We start from the raw sequence: 23,981 nt of genomic DNA, 5'->3' as shown, positions 1-23,981 counted from the left end.
TCTCATTAAAACAACTACCTCTTACAAAAAAATAAAAATGTTGATTTCCATTATTTTCAGTCAGACTGTCATAGTACACAGAAAACTCTCCGGATGTTAAATCAACATTGAAAGTGTTGTCTGTTTGGAACCATAAAGACACCATAACAGTGCTAAATGTTTGAGAAGCCTATGCATAAAGAAATGTGAGTTCCTCAAGGGTTCTTTGGTAAGGGTCGTGGTTCTATGTGGAACCATACTGACCCCAAAAACCATTTGAGCACTTGAAAAATGATTTGCAGTGTTAATGATGTATATTTGTTTACACTGGCCATGTTTATGTGCAGACATAGGGACCGAGAATACCACCAAATTAAATGCTCAGGATCCCATCAGAATAACTACACAATTGTCTCATTAGAAGAATCAGAAGCTGGATTTATCTGTGAATATGTAAGCTATATATCGTACTTGCACAATAAACATTTGACATAGGCCACCTACAACTGCTTTCAAAGAGGGACACACACGGGATCGCGCTTTGTTTTCTGTCTCTTGCGGACGCGCGGCCCGAAATGAACCTCCTTCATAGAACTGTACCCTCCTCTTCCGCGTGCATCCCGGTCCCGGAGGCGTCCAAGCCTTGGTGGTCAGCGCAGACTTAAAGTGAACGAGCGCGCACTTCCAGCGGCCATTCAGTCGGAAGAGGGGACACAGTGAAGGTGTGCTGCTGTGCCGTTTAGTCATACCTCCCTCTGACCGGTTAATAGATAGATACCCCCGTCGCTGTTGTTTTACTCCCCCCCAGTTAAACGGTTAGATCGATCATGTACCGGTACTTCGGGGAGCTGTTATCCCGCGGGGCGGGCAGTGCCCTGGCCTCGGGCTGCGTGGAATCTGCTCTCCCAGCATCGGCCGCTCTGATGCGGGTCCGACAGTATAGTGAACAGCCCGACGACCCCAACTTCTTTCGTATGGTGGAGGGTTTCTTCGACCGCGGAGCCGCCATCGTTCAGGACAAGCTTGTTGAGGACCTGAAGAGCAGGGAGACCCCCGAGCAGAAGATGAAACGAGTGAAGGGGATTCTCCGCATCATCAAGCCCTGCAACCACGTCCTCAGCGTCTCTTTCCCCATCAAGAGGGACAACGGAGAGTGGGAGGTAGTGGAGGGCTACCGCGCACAGCACAGCCAGCACAGGACGCCCTGCAAGGGGGGTAAGATACTGCCACGCGCCGCTTCCTGCTTCTTAACTGTCCTTCGGGTGGTTGTGCGGTTGCGAAATTAACTATCTAGCTCGGTAGCTCATTTGGCGATCCCATTACTCCGCAGTGAGAGAACCGCTGCACTGACTCTGTTTAGCTACCGTTAGCTAGTTACTGTATAGATAGCTAGCTGCATCTCCTAGCTGCATCATCAGTAGGGTGTTAGAGGACAACATGAAACTGTGGTTCGTTCTGGTGTTATACGTTGCTTTCCAAATCATAGAGCGCCTTGTCAGGAGCACAGAACGCTTTATTTCATGAGGATAAGACTTACCAATGCTGAGATATCTCATTTTCAAGAGTTCAGAAAAGGTCGCGAACAGGTAGGTCAGTGTAACTATAATCTGTTGTCAATAAGGCACTAAAGCACCTGTCCGGATTCCTACATTCGACACCAGATTTGATTTGCCACATGCGCCGAATACAACAGGTGTAAACCTTACAGTGAAATGCTTACTTACTTTGGTCCAATAACTCAGAATATCTCAAGATCGGATGGTCATATTGTTTTGACATTTTCAAGGTTCACAGAGATGACTCAAATAAAATAAAAACATTACATTAAAATGCTGTATTATGCAAATGAACCATTTAATATGCAAATTAGGCATAATACATAATTTCAGTACTTTAAGCCCAATAATGTAAAGTAGGACTGAGAGTCTATAACAGTTTATGAAATGTGTATAAAACTTTTATATTGCTTTATGCAAATTAGATACTTAATATGCTAATTCGTCTGTACAGCAGGCGTCACTCTCCGTTACTCTCCCTCTTGGTGAAATAGCCCTTACAAAGCCTGGAGGTGTGTTGGGTCATTGTCCTGTTGAAAACAAATGATAGTCCCACTAAGCGCAAACCAGATGGAATGGCGTATTGCTGTGGTAGCCATGCAGGTTTAGGTTTGCCTTAAATTCTAAATAAATCACTGACAGTGTCACCAGCAATATACCCCCACACCATCACACTCCTCCTCCATGCTTCACGGTGGGAACCACACATGCAGAGATCATCCGTTCACCTACTTTGCATCTTACAAAAACTCATCATACCAAAGGACCGATTTCCACCGGTCTAATGTCCATTGCGAGTCTTTTTTGGCCAAGCAAGTCTCTTCTTCTTATCGGTGTCCTTTAGTAGTTGTTTCTTTGCAGCAATGAAGGCCTGGTTCACGCAGTCTCTGAACAGTTGATGTTGAGATGTGTCTGTTACTTGACCTCCGTGAAGCTTTTATTTGGGCTGCAATCTGAGGTGCAGTTAACTCTAATGAACTTATCCTCCTCAGCAGAGGTAACTCTGGGTCTTCCTTTCCTGTGGCGGTCCTCATAAGAGCCAGACAACAACACAACTGATTGGCTCAAATGCATTAAGAAGGAAAGAAATTCCACAAATTAACTTTTGATAAGGCACACCTGTTAATTTCAATGCATTCCAGGTGACTACCTCATGAAGCTGGTTGAGAGAATGCCAAGGTTGTGAAAAGTTGTCATCAAGGGAAAGGGTGGCTACTTTGAAGAATCTTAAATATTAAATATATTTTGATGTGTTTAACACTATTTTGGTTACTACATGATTCCATTTGTGTTATTTCATAGTTTTGATGTCTTCACTATTATTCTACAATGTAGAAAATAGTAAAAATAAAGAAAAACCCTTGAATGAGTAGGTGAGTCCAAGCTTTTGACTGGTACTGTATATATCACGCTTATGTTATATTTAGTAGGCCTAGAGTGATTAATCATACGCCCAATCCTGTGACACACACACACACACACACACACACACACACACACACACACACACACACACACACACACACACACACACACACACACACACACACACACACACACACACACACACACACACATGCACATCACACATAGCCTCACACATAATATGGACACACGCAGCCTCACACAGACACACATTTCCCATGAGTACAGTGGGTTAAATCGGGGTCACACAGAGTGTTTCTTGGTCGTCTTAAACAAATCTACTTTGATACAAAAGTACAACTCACACACATAGTTATGGGCTTAGAAAAAAGAAGACACCTGTACCATGTCAGCTATAGAGTTGAAATGTATTACATTTGGAGTTTGCGTCCCAATATTACACTTTATATACATCACAGAAGACGGAAATATAACAAAACCGTTTGACATAGAAACATTTTTGTCAGTTTAAAAGAAATGTTTGAATGGTTTAATAAAATATGAATAACATTCGACCCATGAGGCCAAAGAGGTTACTTTTGGTAATTAACTACATGAAAGGGCTACGTCTGAACTGAAATACAGATAGCTACTAGTCTAATAACATAGCTTACTTCTGAGGTAAGCTTACTTCTGAGGTAAGCTTACTTCTGAGGTAAGCTTACTTCTGAGGTAAGCTTACTTCTGAGGTAAGCTTACTTCTGAGGTAAGCTTACTTCTGAGGTAAGCTTACTTCTGAGGTAGGCTTACTTCTGAGGTAGGCTTACTTCTGAGGTAGGCTTACTTCTGAGGTAGGCTTACTTCTGAGGTAGGCTTACTTCTGAGGTAGGCTTACTTCTGAGGTAGGCCTACATCGGAATGTTATTTTTGGTGTTGATGAGTTGCTCTGGTGATGGGAGGGTGAACGGCACTGTTTCCAGCAAATAATTAGCCTAGATGAGCCTAGATGAGCCTAGATGAGCCTAGGCTCAGATCAGACAGAGTCAGTGAGCTGCCTGCCAGCTGCACAAGAAGTTGGATGGGACACATTTTCAATGAACTGGTATTTAGCTATGTTTTTAATGAATGTAGGGCTATAGCCACGGCATTTTTATGGCTTTTAGTTGAGAGAATTAAACCATACAGCCAATTCTGCTCAGCACTGCCTTTCGCCCGTCTCACTGCCATAAGTGAATGACGTCAGCCACTCCCACACAACCAGCAAGCTAGCACTCGGCATGGAAATGGGGGTGGCATGGTGAATATGGATCGATCCATGACAACCCATACATCATAACCGTAACTACGAAGCTCTATGTGGTAACCTGCTATGTGACGTTCATGTCGCTGAGACCATCTGAATGACAGTTTTACGATGTCTGCTGACCCTGAATACCTTCAGGGTGACAGTACAACCCCGCTATGCTAGTAGCATAGCCCCCGGTCAGCTCTTTAAAACCCTTCGGATATTGACTGAATTATGTCACATAAAACATTTTACTGGCACGAACAAATAATGAATGGAATACAGGGATTTTGATTGGAATTCAGGTATTACATTTATTGTAAAATTTTGTAGAACAAAAACAATTCTTAAAATGCACTCATACGTGCTGAATTTGCATAAATACACTTGGTGTATTTTTATCTATTAACAAATGAACATAAATGGTGCAACAGGGCTGTGACCACCAGAGACCGGTTCTGTCTAGGCCCACCTGCACCAGCCTTATTAATTACTGTTGTCACGTTCTGTTGCATGGTTCAACAAGTGTGTCAATATCAGGATACCCTCAGATTTAAAAAAAAAAAAATCAACAGGCTTTACATTGTTTAAGAGATCAGACATTATTTCTATAATCTGACTGTTCCTTTTTGGAAGTTACTTTCATTTCAAGTTTGTTGAACTTTTTAAAATTCCACCAAAAAGGAATGCAACAGATAAATAAAGTGATCTTTCTTGTGTTGTGTCGAGACGATGCATTTAAATCCCCGACGAAGCTTTAACGTTCTTATAGCTGCAACGGAAAGACGATGTATTCCATTGAGCTCGTTTCAGCCATTACCGGGGTGTGTTTGACAGACCATTACAAACATTTCCGCGGCCGTAACGTTAATGGGGGAAAAACGACAGGCACAAGCAAGAGTATGAAAGGGTCGCAGCACTTAAAGGAAAGTAATCAAGCCAGCAATATTTAAGTGACGAGTGGATTTACACCCCTCGAACACAGGAAATGGACAGATCCTCAGGTGGGCGGGGCATGCACGTTGCTAAAGTAACTGCCAAACTTAAAGAAACACTGGAGTAAATGAGGGATACAAAGTATATTGAAAGCAGGGGATTCCACATAGGTGTGGTGGTTCCTGAGTTAATTGTCTGTCTGTCTGTGTGTCTGGAGGAGGGTTTAGAGGGTGGGGCCGCAGGGTGTGTCTGTTTTAGGAGGGGAGCTATGTGGTTCAAGGTTCAAGTCAAAGTTCAAGACTTGTTCAGCTCTGCATTGTGGGTGATTTGTGGGGTGAGGATCAGGATGTGACATATTTCCAGTGAGGGGGGGAGTGAGAGAGGAGGGAACAGTTGTTTGACGAGTGGAGTAGGGGAAGGGGTGGTAATGTACCCAAGCGTTCCTATTCGTCAGCATTTTGACAGGAGGCGGGAGGAGTGTTCACTAAGCGTAACTTTATTTGGCTCATCCAGTGAGTTTTCTCTTGTTTAACCAACTGGTCTTAAAGTGCAAAGTCTCACCACCTACCCATTGTGCCAGGCAAGCTGAATCAGGTGCATGTTCTGACAGACTGACGGAGAGTATATTTGAACACTGGAGGGGACATTGGTTGGGTGTTAATGTACATAGCCCCGCTATTGTTATTTTACTGCTGCTCTTTAATTATTTTATGTTCTTATCTCTTACTTTTTTTTGTTGGTATTTTCTTAACTGCATTGTTGGTTAAGGGCTTGAAAGTAAGCATTTCACTGTTACCTGTTGTATTTGGCGCATGTGACACAACATTTGAATAGACTTTCTGATTGGTGTGGCCTATAGATGTTTAATTATGGCAAACGCATCATCATGGGGAGGTCAGAGGTTGTCACACGCCACCAGAGCAGATGCTTCCCTCAAACGCTTTTTAGAGAAGTGATCAAATCCGTCTTTTCACTTTCTGCAGCTTAGTCACACACTTTCCATTCCCCTCCTCTCTGACTACAGCTACACTTCTCATGGTTTCCATTCCCCTCCTCTCTGACTACAGCTACACTTCTCATGGTTTCCATTCCCCTCCTCTCTGACTACAGCTACACTTCTCATGGTTTCCATTCCCCTCCTCTCTGACTACAGCTACACTTCTCATGGTTTCCATTCCCCTCTTCTCTGACTACAGCTACACTTCTCATGGTTTCCATTCCCCTCCTCTCTGACTACAGCTACACTTCTCATGGTTTCCATTCCCCTCTTCTCTGACTACAGCTACACTTCTCATGGTTTCCATTCCCCTCCTCTCTGACTACAGCTACACTTCTCATGGTTTCCATTCCCCTCTTCTCTGACTACAGCTACACTTCTCATGGTTTCCATTCCCCTCCTCTCTGACTACAGCTACACTTCTCATGGTTTCCATTCCCCTCCTCTCTGACTACAGCTACACTTCTCATGGTTTCCATTCCCCTCCTCTCTGACTACAGCTACACTTCTCATGGTTTCCATTCCCCTCTTCTCTGACTACAGCTACACTTCTCATGGTTTCTATTCCCCTCCTCTCTGACTACAGCTACACTTCTCATGGTTTCCATTCCCCTCTTCTCTGACTACAGCTACACTTCTCATGGTTTCCATTCCCCTCCTCTCTGACTACAGCTACACTTCTCATGGTTTCCATTCCCCTCCTCTCTGACTACAGCTACACTTCTCATGGTTTCCATTCCCCTCCTCTCTGACTACAGCTACACTTCTCATGGTTTCCATTCCCCTCCTCTCTGACTACAGCTACTACAGTTAGCTCAGTGGAAAACACAGTTACTTGGGACACAGACGACTGATGGTTAGGCTAGATGGGGTAAAGGCTGTTATAGTCAGTGTACTAGTGGGGTAGAGACTAGAGGGTAAAGGCTGTTATAGTCAGTGTACTAATGGGGTAGAGACTAGAGGGTAAAGGCTGTTATAGTCAGTGGGGTAGAGTCTAGAGGGTAAAGGCTGTTATAGTCAGTGTACTAGTGGGGTAGAGACTAGAGGGTAAAGGCTGTTATAGTCAGTGTACTAATGGGGTAGAGACTAGAGGGTAAAGGCTGTTATAGTCAGTGGGGTAGAGTCTAGAGGGTAAAGGCTGTTATAGTCAGTGTACTAGTGGGGTAGAGACTAGAGGGTAAAGGCTGTTATAGTCAGTGGGGTAGAGTCTAGAGGGTAAAGGCTGTTATAGTCAGTGTAATAGTGGGGTAGAGACTAGAGGGTAAAGGCTGTTATAGTCAGTGGGGTAGAGTCTAGAGGGTAAAGGCTGTTATAGTCAGTGTAATAGTGGGGTAGAGACTAGAGGGTAAAGGCTGTTATAGTCAGTGGGGTAGAGTCTAGAGGGTAAAGGCTGTTATAGTCAGTGTACTAGTGGGGTAGAGTCTAGAGGGTAAAGGCTGTTATAGTCAGTGTACTAGTGGGGTAGAGACTAGAGGGTAAAGGCTGTTATAGTCAGTGGGGTAGAGTCTAGAGGGTAAAGGCTGTTATAGTCAGTGTAATAGTGGGGTAGAGACTAGAGGGTAAAGGCTGTTATAGTCAGTGGGGGGTAGAGTGGGGTAGAGTCTAGAGGGTAAAGGCTGTTATAGTCAGTGTAATAGTGGGGTAGAGACTAGAGGGTAAAGGCTGTTATAGTCAGTGGGGTAGAGTCTAGAGGGTAAAGGCTGTTATAGTCAGTGTACTTGTGGTAGAGTCTAGAGGGTAAAGGCTGTTATATTCAGTGTACTAGTGGGGTAGAGACTAGAGGGTAAAGGCTGTTATAGTCAGTGTACTAGTGGGGTAGAGTCTAGAGGGTAAAGGCTGTTATATTCAGTGTACTAGTGGGGTAGAGACTAGAGGGTAAAGGCTGTTATAGTCAGTGGGGTAGAGTCTAGAGGGTAAAGGCTGTTATAGTCAGTGTAATAGTGGGGTAGAGACTAGAGGGTAAAGGCTGTTATAGTCAGTGGGGTAGAGTCTAGAGGGTAAAGGCTGTTATAGTCAGTGTACTAGTGGGGTAGAGTCTAGAGGGTAAAGGCTGTTATATTCAGTGTACTAGTGGGGTAGAGACTAGAGGGTAAAGGCTGTTATAGTCAGTGGGGTAGAGTCTAGAGGGTAAAGGCTGTTATAGTCAGTGTACTAGTGGGGTAGAGTCTAGAGGGTAAAGGCTGTTATATTCAGTGTACTAGTGGGGTAGAGACTAGAGGGTAAAGGCTGTTATAGTCAGTGGGGTAGAGACTAGAGGGTAAAGGCTGTTATAGTCAGTGGGGTAGAGTCTAGAGGGTAAAGGCTGTTATAGTCAGTGTACTAGTGGGGTAGAGTCTAGAGGGTAAAGGCTGTTATTGTCAGTGTACTAGTGGGGTAGAGTCTAGAGGGTAAAGGATGTTATAGTCAGTGTACTAGTGGGGTAGAGTCTAGAGGGTAAAGGCTGTTATAGTCAGTGTACTAGTGGGGTAGAGTCTAGAGGGTAAAGGCTGTTATAGTCAGTGTACTAGTGGGGTAGAGTCTAGAGGGTAAAGGCTGTTATAGTCAGTGTACTAGTGGGGTAGAGTCTAGAGGGTAAAGGCTGTTATAGTCAGTGTACTAGTGGGGTAGAGTCTAGAGGGTAAAGGCTGTTATAGTCAGTGTACTAGTGGGGTAGAGTCTAGAGGGTAAAGGCTGTTATAGTCAGTGTACTAGTGGGGTAGAGACTACAGGGTAAAGGCGGTTATAGTCAGTGTACTAGTGGGGTAGAGACTAGAGGGTAAAGGCTGTTATAGTCAGTGTACTAGTGGGGTAGAGTCTAGAGGATAAAGGCTGTTATAGTCAGTGTAATAGTGGGGTAGAGTCTAGAGGGTAAAGGCTGTTATTGTCAGTGTACTAGTGGGGTAGAGTCTAGAGGGTAAAGGCTGTTATATTCAGTGTACTAGTGGGGTAGAGACTAGAGGGTAAAGGCTGTTATAGTCAGTGGGGTAGAGTCTAGAGGGTAAAGGCTGTTATAGTCAGTGTACTAGTGGGGTAGAGTCTAGAGGGTAAAGGCTGTTATATTCAGTGTACTAGTGGGGTAGAGACTAGAGGGTAAAGGCTGTTATAGTCAGTGGGGTAGAGACTAGAGGGTAAAGGCTGTTATAGTCAGTGGGGTAGAGACTAGAGGGTAAAGGCTGTTATAGTCAGTGTACTAGTGGGGTAGAGACTAGAGGGTAAAGGCTGTTATAGTCAGTGGGGTAGAGTCTAGAGGGTAAAGGCTGTTATAGTCAGTGTAATAGTGGGGTAGAGACTAGAGGGTAAAGGCTGTTATAGTCAGTGGGGTAGAGTCTAGAGGGTAAAGGCTGTTATAGTCAGTGTACTAGTGTGGTAGAGTCTAGAGGGTAAAGGCTGTTATATTCAGTGTACTAGTGGGGTAGAGACTAGAGGGTAAAGGCTGTTATAGTCAGTGTACTAGTGGGGTAGAGTCTAGAGGGTAAAGGCTGTTATATTCAGTGTACTAGTGGGGTAGAGACTAGAGGGTAAAGGCTGTTATAGTCAGTGGGGTAGAGTCTAGAGGGTAAAGGCTGTTATAGTCAGTGTAATAGTGGGGTAGAGACTAGAGGGTAAAGGCTGTTATAGTCAGTGGGGTAGAGTCTAGAGGGTAAAGGCTGTTATAGTCAGTGTACTAGTGTGGTAGAGTCTAGAGGGTAAAGGCTGTTATATTCAGTGTACTAGTGGGGTAGAGACTAGAGGGTAAAGGCTGTTATAGTCAGTGGGGTAGAGTCTAGAGGGTAAAGGCTGTTATAGTCAGTGTACTAGTGGGGTAGAGTCTAGAGGGTAAAGGCTGTTATATTCAGTGTACTAGTGGGGTAGAGACTAGAGGGTAAAGGCTGTTATAGTCAGTGGGGTAGAGACTAGAGGGTAAAGGCTGTTATAGTCAGTGGGGTAGAGACTAGAGGGTAAAGGCTGTTATAGTCAGTGTACTAGTGGGGTAGAGTCTAGAGGGTAAAGGCTGTTATAGTCAGTGTACTAGTGGGGTAGAGTCTAGAGGGTAAAGGCTGTTATAGTCAGTGTACTAGTGGGGTAGAGTCTAGAGGGTAAAGGCTGTTATATTCAGTGTACTAGTGGGGTAGAGTCTAGAGGGTAAAGGCTGTTATAGTCAGTGTACTAGTGGGGTAGAGTCTAGAGGGTAAAGGCTGTTATAGTCAGTGTACTAGTGGGGTAGAGTCTAGAGGGTAAAGGCTGTTATAGTCAGTGTACTAGTGGGGTAGAGTCTAGAGGGTAAAGGCTGTTATAGTCAGTGTACTAGTGGGGTAGAGTCTAGAGGGTAAAGGCTGTTATAGTCAGTGTACTAGTGGGGTAGAGACTACAGGGTAAAGGCGGTTATAGTCAGTGTACTAGTGGGGTAGAGACTAGAGGGTAAAGGCTGTTATTGTCAGTGTACTAGTGGGGTAGAGTCTAGAGGATAAAGGCTGTTATAGTCAGTGTAATAGTGGGGTAGAGTCTAGAGGGTAAAGGCTGTTATTGTCAGTGTACTAGTGGGGTAGAGTCTAGAGGGTAAAGGCTGTTATATTCAGTGTACTAGTGGGGTAGAGACTAGAGGGTAAAGGCTGTTATAGTCAGTGGGGTAGAGTCTAGAGGGTAAAGGCTGTTATAGTCAGTGTACTAGTGGGGTAGAGTCTAGAGGGTAAAGGCTGTTATATTCAGTGTACTAGTGGGGTAGAGACTAGAGGGTAAAGGCTGTTATAGTCAGTGGGGTAGAGACTAGAGGGTAAAGGCTGTTATAGTCAGTGGGGTAGAGACTAGAGGGTAAAGGCTGTTATAGTCAGTGTACTAGTGGGGTAGAGTCTAGAGGGTAAAGGCTGTTATAGTCAGTGTACTAGTGGGGTAGAGACTACAGGGTAAAGGCGGTTATAGTCAGTGTACTAGTGGGGTAGAGACTAGAGGGTAAAGGCTGTTATTGTCAGTGTACTAGTGGGGTAGAGTCTAGAGGATAAAGGCTGTTATAGTCAGTGTAATAGTGGGGTAGAGTCTAGAGGGTAAAGGCTGTTATTGTCAGTGTACTAGTGGGGTAGAGTCTAGAGGGTAAAGGCTGTTATATTCAGTGTACTAGTGGGGTAGAGACTAGAGGGTAAAGGCTGTTATAGTCAGTGGGGTAGAGTCTAGAGGGTAAAGGCTGTTATAGTCAGTGGGGTAGAGACTAGAGGGTAAAGGCTGTTATAGTCAGTGGGGTAGAGACTAGAGGGTAAAGGATGTTATAGTCAGTGTACTAGTGGGGTAGAGTCTAGAGGGTAAAGGCTGTTATAGTCAGTGTACTAGTGGGGTAGAGTCTAGAGGGTAAAGGCTGTTATAGTCAGTGTACTAGTGGGGTAGAGTCTAGAGGGTAAAGGCTGTTATAGTCAGTGTACTAGTGGGGTAGAGTCTAGAGGGTAAAGGCTGTTATAGTCAGTGTACTAGTGGGGTAGAGTCTAGAGGGTAAAGGCTGTTATAGTCAGTGTACTAGTGGGGTAGAGTCTAGAGGGTAAAGGCTGTTATAGTCAGTGTACTAGTGGGGTAGAGACTACAGGGTAAAGGCGGTTATAGTCAGTGTACTAGTGGGGTAGAGACTAGAGGGTAAAGGCTGTTATTGTCAGTGTACTAGTGGGGTAGAGTCTAGAGGATAAAGGCTGTTATAGTCAGTGTAATAGTGGGGTAGAGTCTAGAGGGTAAAGGCTGTTATTGTCAGTGTACTAGTGGGGTAGAGACTAGAGGTAAATGGGCTGATACTGTCTGTGTAGACAAAGTACAAAGGCTGTTGCTGATATGACATACAGACCGTCAGTCAGACCCACACTGCTCTATATAGAAACCCTGGTTCTGCTACAATACTGCAGAACCTCACATTTTCTAGCTGGACCACTGCAGAAGTGTGTTTGTGCAGGCGTGACTCAGTGTTAGGGAGTGTCAGGAAGTGACTCACACTCAAATAATGTTTAGTCTGCTAAACGTCCAACATGTCCTTCTCCTTTCCAAGCAGAAGAGGAAGCCCGTGGCTTTTATTTCCACTGTGACTAACAACCCACTGCGGGCTCCCTTCCACATCAATGGACAGCTCTGTGGGTTCTTGGGCGGTCGGGTTTGCCTGTGTGGGTGTACAGTATGTTTGTGTATGTTTCCTAGCCAACCCAGAGACTCATTCCATTGGAATGTTTCTCAACATGCCTTTGCTGCGGTAGTAGGGGATGGGAGAGGAGGAGAATCAAAGGGGGAGGGCTTAATGGTTGAAAGGTTACGGGTATAAAGAACATTCTTGTTCAGTGAATTGAATTAGCCTTCAGATGTAGAATCTTAATTTGATCACTCGGTTGCAGGAGAATGTCCATGTGAATTATAATCCACATAATAATTCACATTCCCTTGTTGCTGCTGTATCAAAAGTGAAGTGGCCCTACCTGAAGGTCCTACATCTGTGTCTCAGTCAGTGCTGTGTCTATAGTGTAGTTCAATGGAGGGTCCACGTTGTTAAGGTCATGCCCTCCAGCAGCTCTAGCTTAATATGGGTGACTTGTAGACTGCCTGGTCTCTAAAGGTCATGTTATGGAGGCGTTGCTAATGTGTGCCCTCCTCCTGCTAACACAGCAGGGGGCTAGCTAGTATAGGGGCTGTTTTCTGGACTGGGTCTCGGGACACGCTGTGGCGCTTTGAGATGATGTCACTCACACATGCACACCCTCTCTCTGTCCTCTATAGTGCGCTGGGCTGCAGTCTCCTGTCTGTGGTCGGTGCCACTGGCTCTCGGTAGTCGTCTGTCACAGTGACACAGTCCAATATAGGTCAGCCCAAGTCAGCACTCACACTCTGTTTCCCTGTGCTGCTGGTGTAGAGGAGACACCGTGTAACCCCAGGTAGTGTACCTGTGCTGCTGGTGTAGAGGAGGCACAGTGTAACCCCAGGTAGTGTACCTGTGCTGCTGGTGTAGAGGAGACACAGTGTAACCCCAGGTAGTGTATCTGTGCTGCTGGTGTAGAGGAGACACAGTGTAACCCCAGATAGTGTATCTGTGCTGCTGGTGTAGAGAATTCACAGTGTAACCCCAGGTAGTGTACCTGTGCTGCTGGTGTAGAGGAGACACAGTGTAACCCCAGGTAGTGTACCTGTGCTGCTGGTGTAGAGGAGGCACAGTGTAACCCCAGGTAGTGTACCTGTGCTGCTGGTGTAGAGAAGTCACAGTGTAACCCCAGGTAGTGTACCTGTGCTGCTGGTGTAGAGGAGACACAGTGTAACCCCAGGTAGTGTACCTGTGCTGCTGGTGGAGGAGACACAGTGTAACCCCAGGTGTGTACCTGTGCTGCTGGTGTAGAGGAGACACAGTGTAACCCCAGGTAGTGTACCTGTGCTGCTGGTGTAGAGGAGACACAGTGTGCTGCTGGTGTAGAGGAGACACCGTGTAACCCCAGGTAGTGTACCTGTGCTTCTGGTGTAGAGGAGACACCGTGTAACCCCAGGTAGTGTACCTGTGCTGCTGGTGTAGAGGAGACACAGTGTAACCCCAGGTAGTGTACCTGTGCTGCTGGTGTAGAGGAGACACAGTGTAACCCCAGGTAGTGTACCTGTGCTGCTGGTGTAGAGGGGACACAGTGTAACTCCAGGTAGTGTACCTGTGCTTCTGGTGTAGAGGAGACACCGTGTAACCCCAGGTAGTGTACCTGTGCTGCTGGTGTAGAGGAGACACCGTGTAACCCCAGGTAGTGTACCTGTGCTTCTGGTGTAGAGGAGACACCGTGTAACCCCAGGTAGTGTACCTGTGCTTCTGGTGTAGAGGAGACACCGTGTAACCCCAGGTAGTGTACCTGTGCTTCTGGTGTAGAGGAGACACCGTGTAACCCCAGGTAGTGTACCTGTGCTGCTGGTGTAGAGGAGACACCGTGTAACCCCAGGTAGTGTACCTGTGCTGCTGTTGTAGAGGAGACACCGTGTAACCCCAGGTAGTGTACCTGTGCTGCTGGTGTAGAGGAGACACAGTGTAACCCCAGGTAGTGTATCCGTGCTGCTGGTGTAGAGGAGACACCGTGTAACCCCAGGTAGTGTACCTGTGCTGCTGGTGTAGAGGAGACACAGTGTAACCCCAGGTAGTGTATCCGTGCTGGACACAGTAGACTCAAAGCCAGCCTTCCTGTCAACTTTATAGTGTGTGTGGTATTGTTGGGCTCTGTGTGTTGACTCCCTTTGTGTCTGTCTGTGTGCAGGGATCCGTTACAGTGAAGAGGTGTCTGTTGATGAGGTGAAGGCTCTGGCCTCTCTGATGACATACAAGTGTGCCGTGGTCGGTAAGTCTCTCCTCTCCTCTCTCCTCCTCTCCTCTCTCCTCTCCTCTCCTCTCCTCTCCTCTCCTCTCCTCTCCTCTCATCTCCTCTCATCTCCTCTCATCTCATTCATGCCTCAGTGCTCCTGATTTCATGTAAACATACACACTGATCTGAGAGATTTTTATTAGCATTTTCAGAGATGTGTGTGTGTGTGTGTGTGTGTGTGTGTGTGTGTGTGTGTGTGTGTGTGTGTGTGTGTGTGTGTGTGTGTGTGTGTGTGTGTGTGTGTGTGTGTGTGTGTGTGTGTGTGTGTGTGTGTGTGTGTGTGTGTGTGTGTGTGTGTGTGTGTGTGTGTGTGTGTAAGCCCCAGTTGTTAAGCCGGTTTCTCTCTCTCCAGATGTACCATTCGGGGGGGCTAAAGCTGGTGTCAAGATCAACGTCAAAAATTACTCTGTAAGTCCGTCACACACAGACAGATACACACACACACAGAGATGCACACACAAAGACACGCACACACAGATACACACGCACACACAGATACACATACACACACACACACAGATACAAGTGTGTTGTGTGGAGGAAGAGTGTGGCTTTCTTACTGGATTGAGGCTGTTCTCTTCCACACACACACACACACACACACACACACACACACACACACACACACACACACACACACACACACATGGTAGGTGATTATTGTGGGAACGCTCTAATGCACAGGAAGCATGTTTTACTCCATGTCACATCAATGATCTATTCCAGTAAACCCTTACAGTCCCACACACACACACACAGACACACACACACAGACACACACAGACATCCTAGAGAGAGAGGTTCTTTATTCATATCCTAGAGAGAGAGGCTCTTTATTCATATCCTAGAGAGAGAGGCTCTTTATTCATATCCTAGAGAGAGAGGCTCTTTATTCATATCCTAGAGAGAGAGGCTCTTTATTCATATCCTAGAGAGAGAGGCTCTTTATTCATATCCTAGAGAGAGAGGCTCTTTATTCATATCCTAGAGAGAGAGGCTCTTTATTCATATCCTAGAGAGAGAGGCTCTTTATTCATATCCTAGAGAGAGAGGCTCTTTATTCATATCCTAGAGAGAGAGAGGCTCTTTATTCATATCCTAGAGAGAGAGAGGCTCTTTATTCATATCCTAGAGAGAGCTCTTTATTCATATCCTAGAGAGAGAGAGGCTCTTTATTCATATCCTAGAGAGAGAGGCTCTTTATTCATATCCTAGAGGCTCTTTATTCATATCCTAGAGAGAGAGATTCATATCCTAGAGAGAGGCTCTTTATTCATATCCTAGAGAGAGAGAGGCTCTTTATTCATATCCTAGAGAGAGAGAGGCTCTTTATTCATATCCTAGAGAGAGAGAGGCTCTTTATTCATATCCTAGAGAGAGAGGCTCTTTATTCATATCCTAGAGAGAGAGAGGCTCTTTATTCATATCCTATTCATATCCTAGAGAGAGAGAGGCTCTTTATTCATATCCTAGAGAGAGAGGCTCTTTATTCATATCCTAGAGAGAGAGAGGCTCTTTATTCATATCCTAGAGAGAGAGAGGCTCTTTATTCATATCCTAGAGAGAGAGAGGCTCTTTATTCATATCCTAGAGAGAGAGAGGCTCTTTATTCATATCCTAGAGAGAGAGAGGCTCTTTATTCATATCCTAGAGAGAGAGAGGCTCTTTATTCATATCCTAGAGAGAGAGAGGCTCTTTATTCATATCCTAGAGAGAGAGGCTCTTTATTCATATCCTAGAGAGAGAGAGGCTCTTTATTCATATCCTAGAGAGAGAGAGGCTCTTTATTCATATCCTAGAGAGAGAGAGGCTCTTTATTCATAGGAGAGAGGCTCTTTATTCATATCCTAGAGAGAGAGGCTCTTTATTCATATCCTAGAGAGAGAGAGGCTCTTTATTCATATCCTAGAGAGAGAGAGGCTCTTTATTCATATCCTAGAGAGAGAGAGGCTCTTTATTCATATCCTAGAGAGAGAGAGGCTCTTTATTCATATCCTAGAGAGAGAGAGGCTCTTTATTCATATCCTAGAGAGAGAGAGGCTCTTTATTCATATCCTAGAGAGAGAGAGGCTCTTTAGGGCTGATCGCTACATCTTTATCTGTTTATCTGTCACCTGTGTGTGTGTGTGTGTGGTAGTATGCCCTTCAGAGCTAAGTGGAGCTGAAATGCTTAGCTGTTAGCTGGCAGACACACAGGAAACCTTTCTCTCTCCTCGTGCACTCTGTGATTTATCTCTCTCTCTCTCTTTAGGACAATGAGTTGGAGAAGATCACTAGAAGGTTCACCATTGAGCTGGCCAAGAAAGGTTTTATTGGTAAGTGTGTTCTTCATGTAGCCAGTTGTCCCTTATGATCCTGTATGTTATGACTGTGACGTGCTATCTCAAAACACAGAGAAGACAGGATTCTACCCGAGGGTTTTACCCCAGTGATTTACCCCAGTGATTTACCCCAGTGATTTACCCCAGGGGTTTTACCCCCAGCCTTTTGTCTCACTGGGCTGTGGCTCCGGCGGTCCTGTTCTGACTCAGGCCACTGGTACTTTTCAGCTTTCATTTACATAACAATGACTAACTGCAAACTTTAACCCCTTCTCACAAAGCAACCGTTTTGATTATGCAGAGGTTGTTAATTCTGCTCCTCACAAGCCCTCACTTTCAGCCATCATAGTGTATACACTACTATAAACTGAGTGGTTCGAGCCCTGAATGCTGATTGGCTGACCGAAAGGTTGCAAGTTCAAATCCCTGAGCTGACAAGGTACAAATCTGTCGTTCTGCCCCTGAACAGGCAGTTAACCCACTGTTCCTAGGCCGTCATTGAAAATAAGAATTTGTTCTTAACTGACTTGCAGGGTTAAATAAAGGTAAAAAAGAATTGCTGAAGTGGAAGTCTGCCGTTGCAGTGGAAAAGCTGTGTATTAATGGTGACGTGGGTAGTAGACCCTCTTCCAGTCAGTCAGATCCTCACCCCCTCTCTGTCCACTTCTGTTTTTGGATGTCGGGGCCCAGTGAACACATGAGAATGTCCCTCCCTGCATACCATCCTGTTTATACCACAGAGAGGGAGAGAGACTGGCATTTAGACAGGGTTCACCACTAGGTGGGAAAGAGAAAGATGGAGGGCAGGTTTCACCACTAGGTGGCCCGTGGGTCATTAGATTTATTTTTGCCTCCCAAGTCTTCTGAGCAAAATAATATATTTTTAAAATATTTTTTGTTGTTGGACGTAAAAGACTAAAATCACCAGGATATCGGCCCGAAGAGATTGTTAATTTTGGAAATCTGTTCCCAAGTATTCCCACGCATAAATCAAGATGCATATGTGATCGTATCTCAATGTCATCAAGGTTTGTAATGATTCCGTCTTTTGTCGATCACTATCAGTTTTGGATTTCTGCTGTCGATTTGCAGTGTACAAAATGTGTTATTCAGAACTATGTTCTGGCCCCCAGACTATCCACTCAAGGAAAAATCATAATTGGGGACCCCTGATGTAGGTTGTGTGTAAATGCTTACAGTCCTCACAGAAACTTTCACCCCCCCTCAGGGCCTGGTATTGATGTTCCTGCACCTGACATGAGCACCGGAGAGAGAGAGATGTCCTGGATCGCTGACACATACGCCAACACCATCGCACACACCGTGAGTTACCACACAAACGCACATACACTGTAGTTCTGTAGTTGGGCCCCCAGGGCAGTATGGGTACTGTGGTTCTGTAGCATGGCCCCCCAGGGCAGTATGGGTACTGTGGTTCTGTAGCATGGCCCCCCAGGGCAGTATGGGTACTGTGGTTCTGTAGCATGGCCCCCCAGGGCAGTATGGGTACTGTAGTTCTGTAGCATGGCCCCCAGGGCAGTATGGGTACTGTAGTTCTGTAGCATGGCCCCCCCCAGGGCAGTATGGGTACTGTAGTTCTGTAGTCTGGACCCAAAGCAGTATGTGTCCTGCACTGACCTCTCATAACTATGCTGAAGACTCTCTATCTCACAGTCTGACAAACAGATCTAATGCAATTAAACATACACTCTAATGTGTGTGTGTCTGGCTCTGTGTCTCTCTGGGTGTTTCTCTGTGCAGGACATCAACGCCCACGCGTGTGTGACAGGCAAGCCCATCAGTCAGGGCGGGATCCACGGGCGTATCTCGGCCACCGGTCGCGGAGTGTTCCACGGAATTGAGAACTTCATCAACGAGGCGTCCTACATGAGCATGCTGGGCCTGACCCCCGGCTTCCAGGACAAGACCTTCATCATCCAGGTACACACACACACACACACACGCACACACTCTGCCATTTGCAAAGTTGCGTAAAAGTTGTTTACGCTGATCTGGTCAACAGATTTTGATGTGAACTTTGTTAAATATCTGCAGGGGTGAGTTAGTATTCGTCTCTCTGTGACGGTCAGTGACGTCAGAGACGTGGTGGCAGAGTTCAGCGGCAGTATCACACCACACAGATCTGCTTTACACTGGTCCGTAGGTCCCAGTTCCCACTCTGCCGCGGTGTGTGAGACAGACTAAAGGCCAAAGTGCAGCTTTCTGCAGGACTCTCAGTTCCCTCTGACACACGAGACAACACACACACACACACACAGACACAGACACAGACACAGACACAGACACAGACACAGACACAGACACAGACACAGACACAGACACAGACACAGACACAGACACACAGACACACACACAGAGAGAGAGAGATGCCCTCAGCCTTGGCCTCCTTCCTGGAAGCCTGTCTATAGGCTATACGAAGCCTGTCTATAGGCTATACGAAGCCTGTCTATAGGCTATACGAAGCCTGTCTATAGGCTATACGAAGCCTGTCTATAGGCTATACGAAGCCTGTCTATAGGCTATACGAAGCCTGTCTATAGGCTATACGAAGCCTGTCTATAGGCTATACGAAGCCTGTCTATAGGCTATACGAAGCCTGTCTATAGGCTATACGAAGCCTGCCTATAGGCTATACGAAGCCTGCCTATAGGCTATAGAAGCTATAGGCTATACTGTCTATAGGCTATACGAAGCCTGTCTATAGGCTATACGAAGCCTGTCTATAGGCTATACGAAGCCTGTCTATAGGCTATACGAAGCCTGTCTATAGGCTATACGAAGCCTGTCTATAGGCTATACGAAGCCTGTCTATAGGCTATACGAAGCCTGTCTATAGGCTATACGAAGCCTGTCTATAGGCTATACGAAGCCTGTCTATAGGCTATACGAAGCCTGCCTATAGGCTATACGAAGCCTGTCTATCTTTTCTCTGTAGTAGAGTTGTCGTGATACCAGAATTTAGAATTGGATACCGATACCAGGTTTAGTACCACGATACTTGATACCAAAACGATACCACCACAACAACAACAGAAAGCGTATTAGCCCCAGTCACAGAAGGGCACTGGATCCAGACGGTAGTATGTATATGTTCATGAATTAATGATATAATCACACAATCAAGTTTGACTTTGTTTTACCAATCTAACTACAAAACAGCAGAATGGTGAACATTTATTTTAATGGTAAATATCTACTGGTACACTGGTTAAATCAAGATGTAGCCTGGGTCAATTCACAATACAGGTGAATGTGTATTATTCAATAGGAGTGTGTGCATTGAGTTATTGAACTTCATGGGGCTACAGATGACAAACAATCCTTTCCATGTTTATTGGCAACTACTAAGAGAACATCTTTCATTGTGCAAGTTAACAACATTTGCATAGAAGAAGCAATTTCTTAATTTATAAAAATGTGCGCTATGAAAAAATGGTATAGAAAAGTATTTTGTGTTTTGAAAATACAAATGACTGTTCTCGAAAGTATATTTTACGAAATATACATATTTACAAAATGTATTTCAGCCCAGTGTAATACAAGTGACTAAATACTCATAAGTAATTTAGATATACTGAACAAAAATGCAGCTTGCAGGGCCTCCCGGGTGGCGCAGTGGATAAGGGCAGCTGTGCCACCAGAGACCCTGGGTTCGCGCCCAGGCTCTGTCGCAACCGGCCGCGACCGGGAGGTCTGTGGGACGATGCGCAGTTGGCCTAGCGTCGTGCGGGTTAGCGCAACACATCTCCTTCGCCTCATGCAGTGCGACACGTCTCCTTCACATAGAGTTGATCAGGCTGTTCAATCACGTAAGGAACATTTTAAAGATGTACCGAACCAAACGTTTATATCTTTTGCAAAAATGTACCAAAGTTTGGGTATACTTTGCAACACTCGTAGTGAGTAAGGATCAGCACCAATGTTCCCTCTAAGCTGTGCGTGTGTGCGGCCGTGCAGAAGAAATGTCAGCCTGCTCAGAGAAGCACGAGATTGAACATCACTCAACTTTCTACAGTTTTCCCCCTTAGTTATTAACACGGTCAACGTTTCCTTTTACTGTGGGAATTGTGATCCAATCAACACACCGAAACAACAAAACAAACTACGCAAGACTTAGTATGCAAAACTAACTATGCAAGAGATTTTGTTCTAGGCAGAACGTATCGGAGTAGGATTCTATTGCATTGATGCTCACATCTCAACCCGTACTCTACACAGACCTGTGTGGAATAACCAATCAGAGATACAGTAGGCCTATATGCAAATAGACCATTGCCATATATATATCTGTGCCAGTCACTTTGAACTGGACTGTGTTTACAGCATGAGGGTCGTGAGTAGATATGCTTGTTTCAAGATCAAAGCGAGAGCTGCATGTAGTCACGTGTGCACATTTGTTCATATCCTTTACTAGTTAGTCAATTATTAGCCCAGTTATAGATTATTTGTAGTCAGCAAAGGGGGACGGATTGCTTCCTACAAGAGCACCAAACGTGTACACTTCTAGACATCTTTGAAAAGTGATTCTGGTAAAGAGCTTTTTCTTTTCTTAAAGGGGCAGTGGTGTATTTTGAGACATCTTGAATAAGCCCTAGTATACAATAGGAAAGAGGGTGTCATCATTTGTCTGATTCTCTGTAATAATGGTATGGAAATAATACTTTTATTTTGTAAAGTGGTTTCTTGCATCAAACAACACAACAACATTTTCAGTCACCTCCCAGTCTGAAGGACAAGTGGATAAACAGGTTAATGTCAAGCCCTGCGTGTTTTTTTCAAAAGTCTCATGGAATGTAGGACTACATTGAACACCACACTATGTCTGCTACTGTAGGATGAATGATAGAACAGCTATTTCCATGTTAAAATGTTATGGGAGGAGTTTTCTCCATTGTTTTTGATGGTAGGCCACTCTGGTAGGCCTACATTATGAGGAAATAGCCACAGTAGCCTACTTGACAACTGTCTTAAACTGTAACTTCAAGCTTGTACAGTCGGCTAAATGTTGAGGAAACAGTGATGGATACGGTTCATCTAATATTTGAATATCCCATCCGACGTTAGTATTCAATGACTAGCAACTATTCATTTTTGAGAAGGGAAAAAAAAAACATCTCACCTTCGTGTCTGACACAGACTGACTCACTAAACAGAGACACAGACTGACTCACTAAACAGAGACACAGACTGACTCACTAAACAGAGACACAGACTGACTCACTAAACAGAGACACAGACTGACTCACTAAACAGAGACACAGACTGACTCACTAAACAGAGACACAGACTGACTCACTAAACAGAGACACAGACTGACTCACTAAACAGAGACACAGACTGACTCACTAAACAGAGACACAGACTGACTCACTAAACAGAGACACAGACTGACTCACTAAACAGAGACGCAGACTGACTCACTAAACAGAGACTGACTCAAACAGAGACACAGACTGACTGACTCAGCTAAACAGAGACACAGACTGACTCACTAAACAGAGACACAGACTGACTCACTAAACAGAGACACAGACTGACTCACTAAACAGAGACACAGACACTAAACAGAGACACAGACTGACTCACTAAACAGAGACACAGACTGACTCACTAAACAGAGACACGGACTGACTCACTAAACAGAGACACGGACTGACTCACTAAACAGAGACACGGACTGACTCACTAAACAGCTGACTCAAACAGAGACGCAGACTGACTCACTAAACAGAGACTGACTGACTCACTAAACAGAGACTACTAAACAGAGACGCGACTCACTAAACAGAGACTGACTCACTAAACAGAGACGCGGACTGACTCACTAAACAGAGACTCACTAAACAGAGACGGACTGACTCACTAAACAGAGACGCAGACTGACTCACTAAACAGAGACGCGACTGACTCACTAAACAGAGACGCGACTGACTCACTAAACAGAGACGCAGACTGACTCACTAAACAGAGACGCAGACTGACTCACTAAACAGAGACGACTGACTCACTAAACAGAGACTGACTCACTAAACAGAGACGCAGACTGACTCACTAAACAGAGACGCAGACTGACTCACTAAACAGAGACGCAGACTGACTCACTAAACAGAGACGCAGACTGACTCACTAAACAGAGACGCAGACTGACTCACTAAACAGAGACGCAGACTGACTCACTAAACAGAGACGCAGACTGACTCACTAAACAGAGACGCAGACTGACTCACTAAACAGAGACGCAGACTGACTCACTAAACAGAGACGCAGACAGGCTGACTAAACAGAGACGCAGACTGACTCACTAAACAGAGACGCAGACAGGCTGACTAAACAGGATTATGGCTGGATTATGTAGTTGTGTGACTCGATTTTCTTGGAGATTTAGCGAATACGCAGATGTGTAAATGACATCGTGTAGATAGCAGATGACAGAGAGGATAATGGAGAGATATAGGGGAGGAGCTGATCTCAGTTTATAGACCTTGCTGCTATTGAAATGACTGTCAACCATCTATTGTTAAGGGCCTATAGCAGCATTATGTTTCTCAATGCTCATTATAGTTAAAGGTATATTTCACAGCTGTACCAGATATATTACCTGCTTGGTTTCAATCCTCTCTCTGTCTGCTGATTTGGTATGTCAGTTTATTAGCTAGTTATCAGTGGGTCTGAGGCTACTGCAGTGGCAGAGGTGGGCCACATGGGGGCGCCAGGGTCCCAGTGTAATGTCTTTAATGTACTCTGGAGCAGAGTTGATGATGGTGTGTGTGTGTGTGATGAAGGAGATAGTAATGATCTCTCTTTCTCAGGGCTTTGGTAACGTGGGTCTCCACTCCATGCGGTACCTCCACAGGTACGGTGCTAAGTGTGTGGGCATCGCTGAGTATGACGGCAGCATCTACAACCCAGAGGGCATTGACCCCAAGCAGCTGGAGGACTACAAACTGGTAAAAATACTCTCTTTACTCTCCTTTCGAACTTCCTCAGTCTCTCTTTCTCTCTCACTTTTCCGCCCTCTCTTGTTCTGAATATGAGCTATAGCCAAGAAACACTTCCTGTCTCTTGCATTTGACTAATGTGTGTGTGTGTGTGTGTGTGTGTGTGTGTGTGTGTGTGTGTGTGTGTGTGTGTGTGTGTGTGTGTGTGTGTGTGTGTGTGTGTGTGTGTGTGTGTGTGTGTGTGTGTGTGTGTGTGTGTGTGTGTGTGTGTGTGTGTGTGTGCAGCAACACGGTT

At 45.2% G+C, this 23,981-nt stretch overlaps 1 protein-coding gene across 1 annotated transcript in view; it reads left to right on the top strand.

Moving 5' to 3' along the window:
- Nucleotides 1-628: 628 nt before the first annotated feature.
- The window catches only part of LOC118373709 (glutamate dehydrogenase, mitochondrial), a 28,746-nt gene continuing 5,393 nt past the window's right edge, over nucleotides 629-23,981 (top strand). Inside the window, exons 1-8 of the mRNA XM_052492580.1 lie at nucleotides 629-1,194; nucleotides 14,302-14,382; nucleotides 14,759-14,814; nucleotides 16,658-16,721; nucleotides 17,956-18,050; nucleotides 18,489-18,668; nucleotides 23,558-23,695; nucleotides 23,972-23,981. The exon at nucleotides 23,972-23,981 is cut by the window's right edge and continues 128 nt beyond it. Of these exons, the coding sequence (XP_052348540.1) occupies nucleotides 807-1,194; nucleotides 14,302-14,382; nucleotides 14,759-14,814; nucleotides 16,658-16,721; nucleotides 17,956-18,050; nucleotides 18,489-18,668; nucleotides 23,558-23,695; nucleotides 23,972-23,981 (1,012 nt within the window). The 5' untranslated portion in view covers nucleotides 629-806. The remainder of the gene's footprint in view (nucleotides 1,195-14,301; nucleotides 14,383-14,758; nucleotides 14,815-16,657; nucleotides 16,722-17,955; nucleotides 18,051-18,488; nucleotides 18,669-23,557; nucleotides 23,696-23,971) is intronic.

The sequence above is a fragment of the Oncorhynchus keta genome, chromosome 3, assembly GCF_023373465.1.
Source record: "Oncorhynchus keta strain PuntledgeMale-10-30-2019 chromosome 3, Oket_V2, whole genome shotgun sequence".
NCBI classification, from domain to species: Eukaryota; Metazoa; Chordata; class Actinopteri; order Salmoniformes; family Salmonidae; genus Oncorhynchus; species Oncorhynchus keta.
This window is presented reverse-complemented; position numbering and strand designations above follow the sequence as displayed.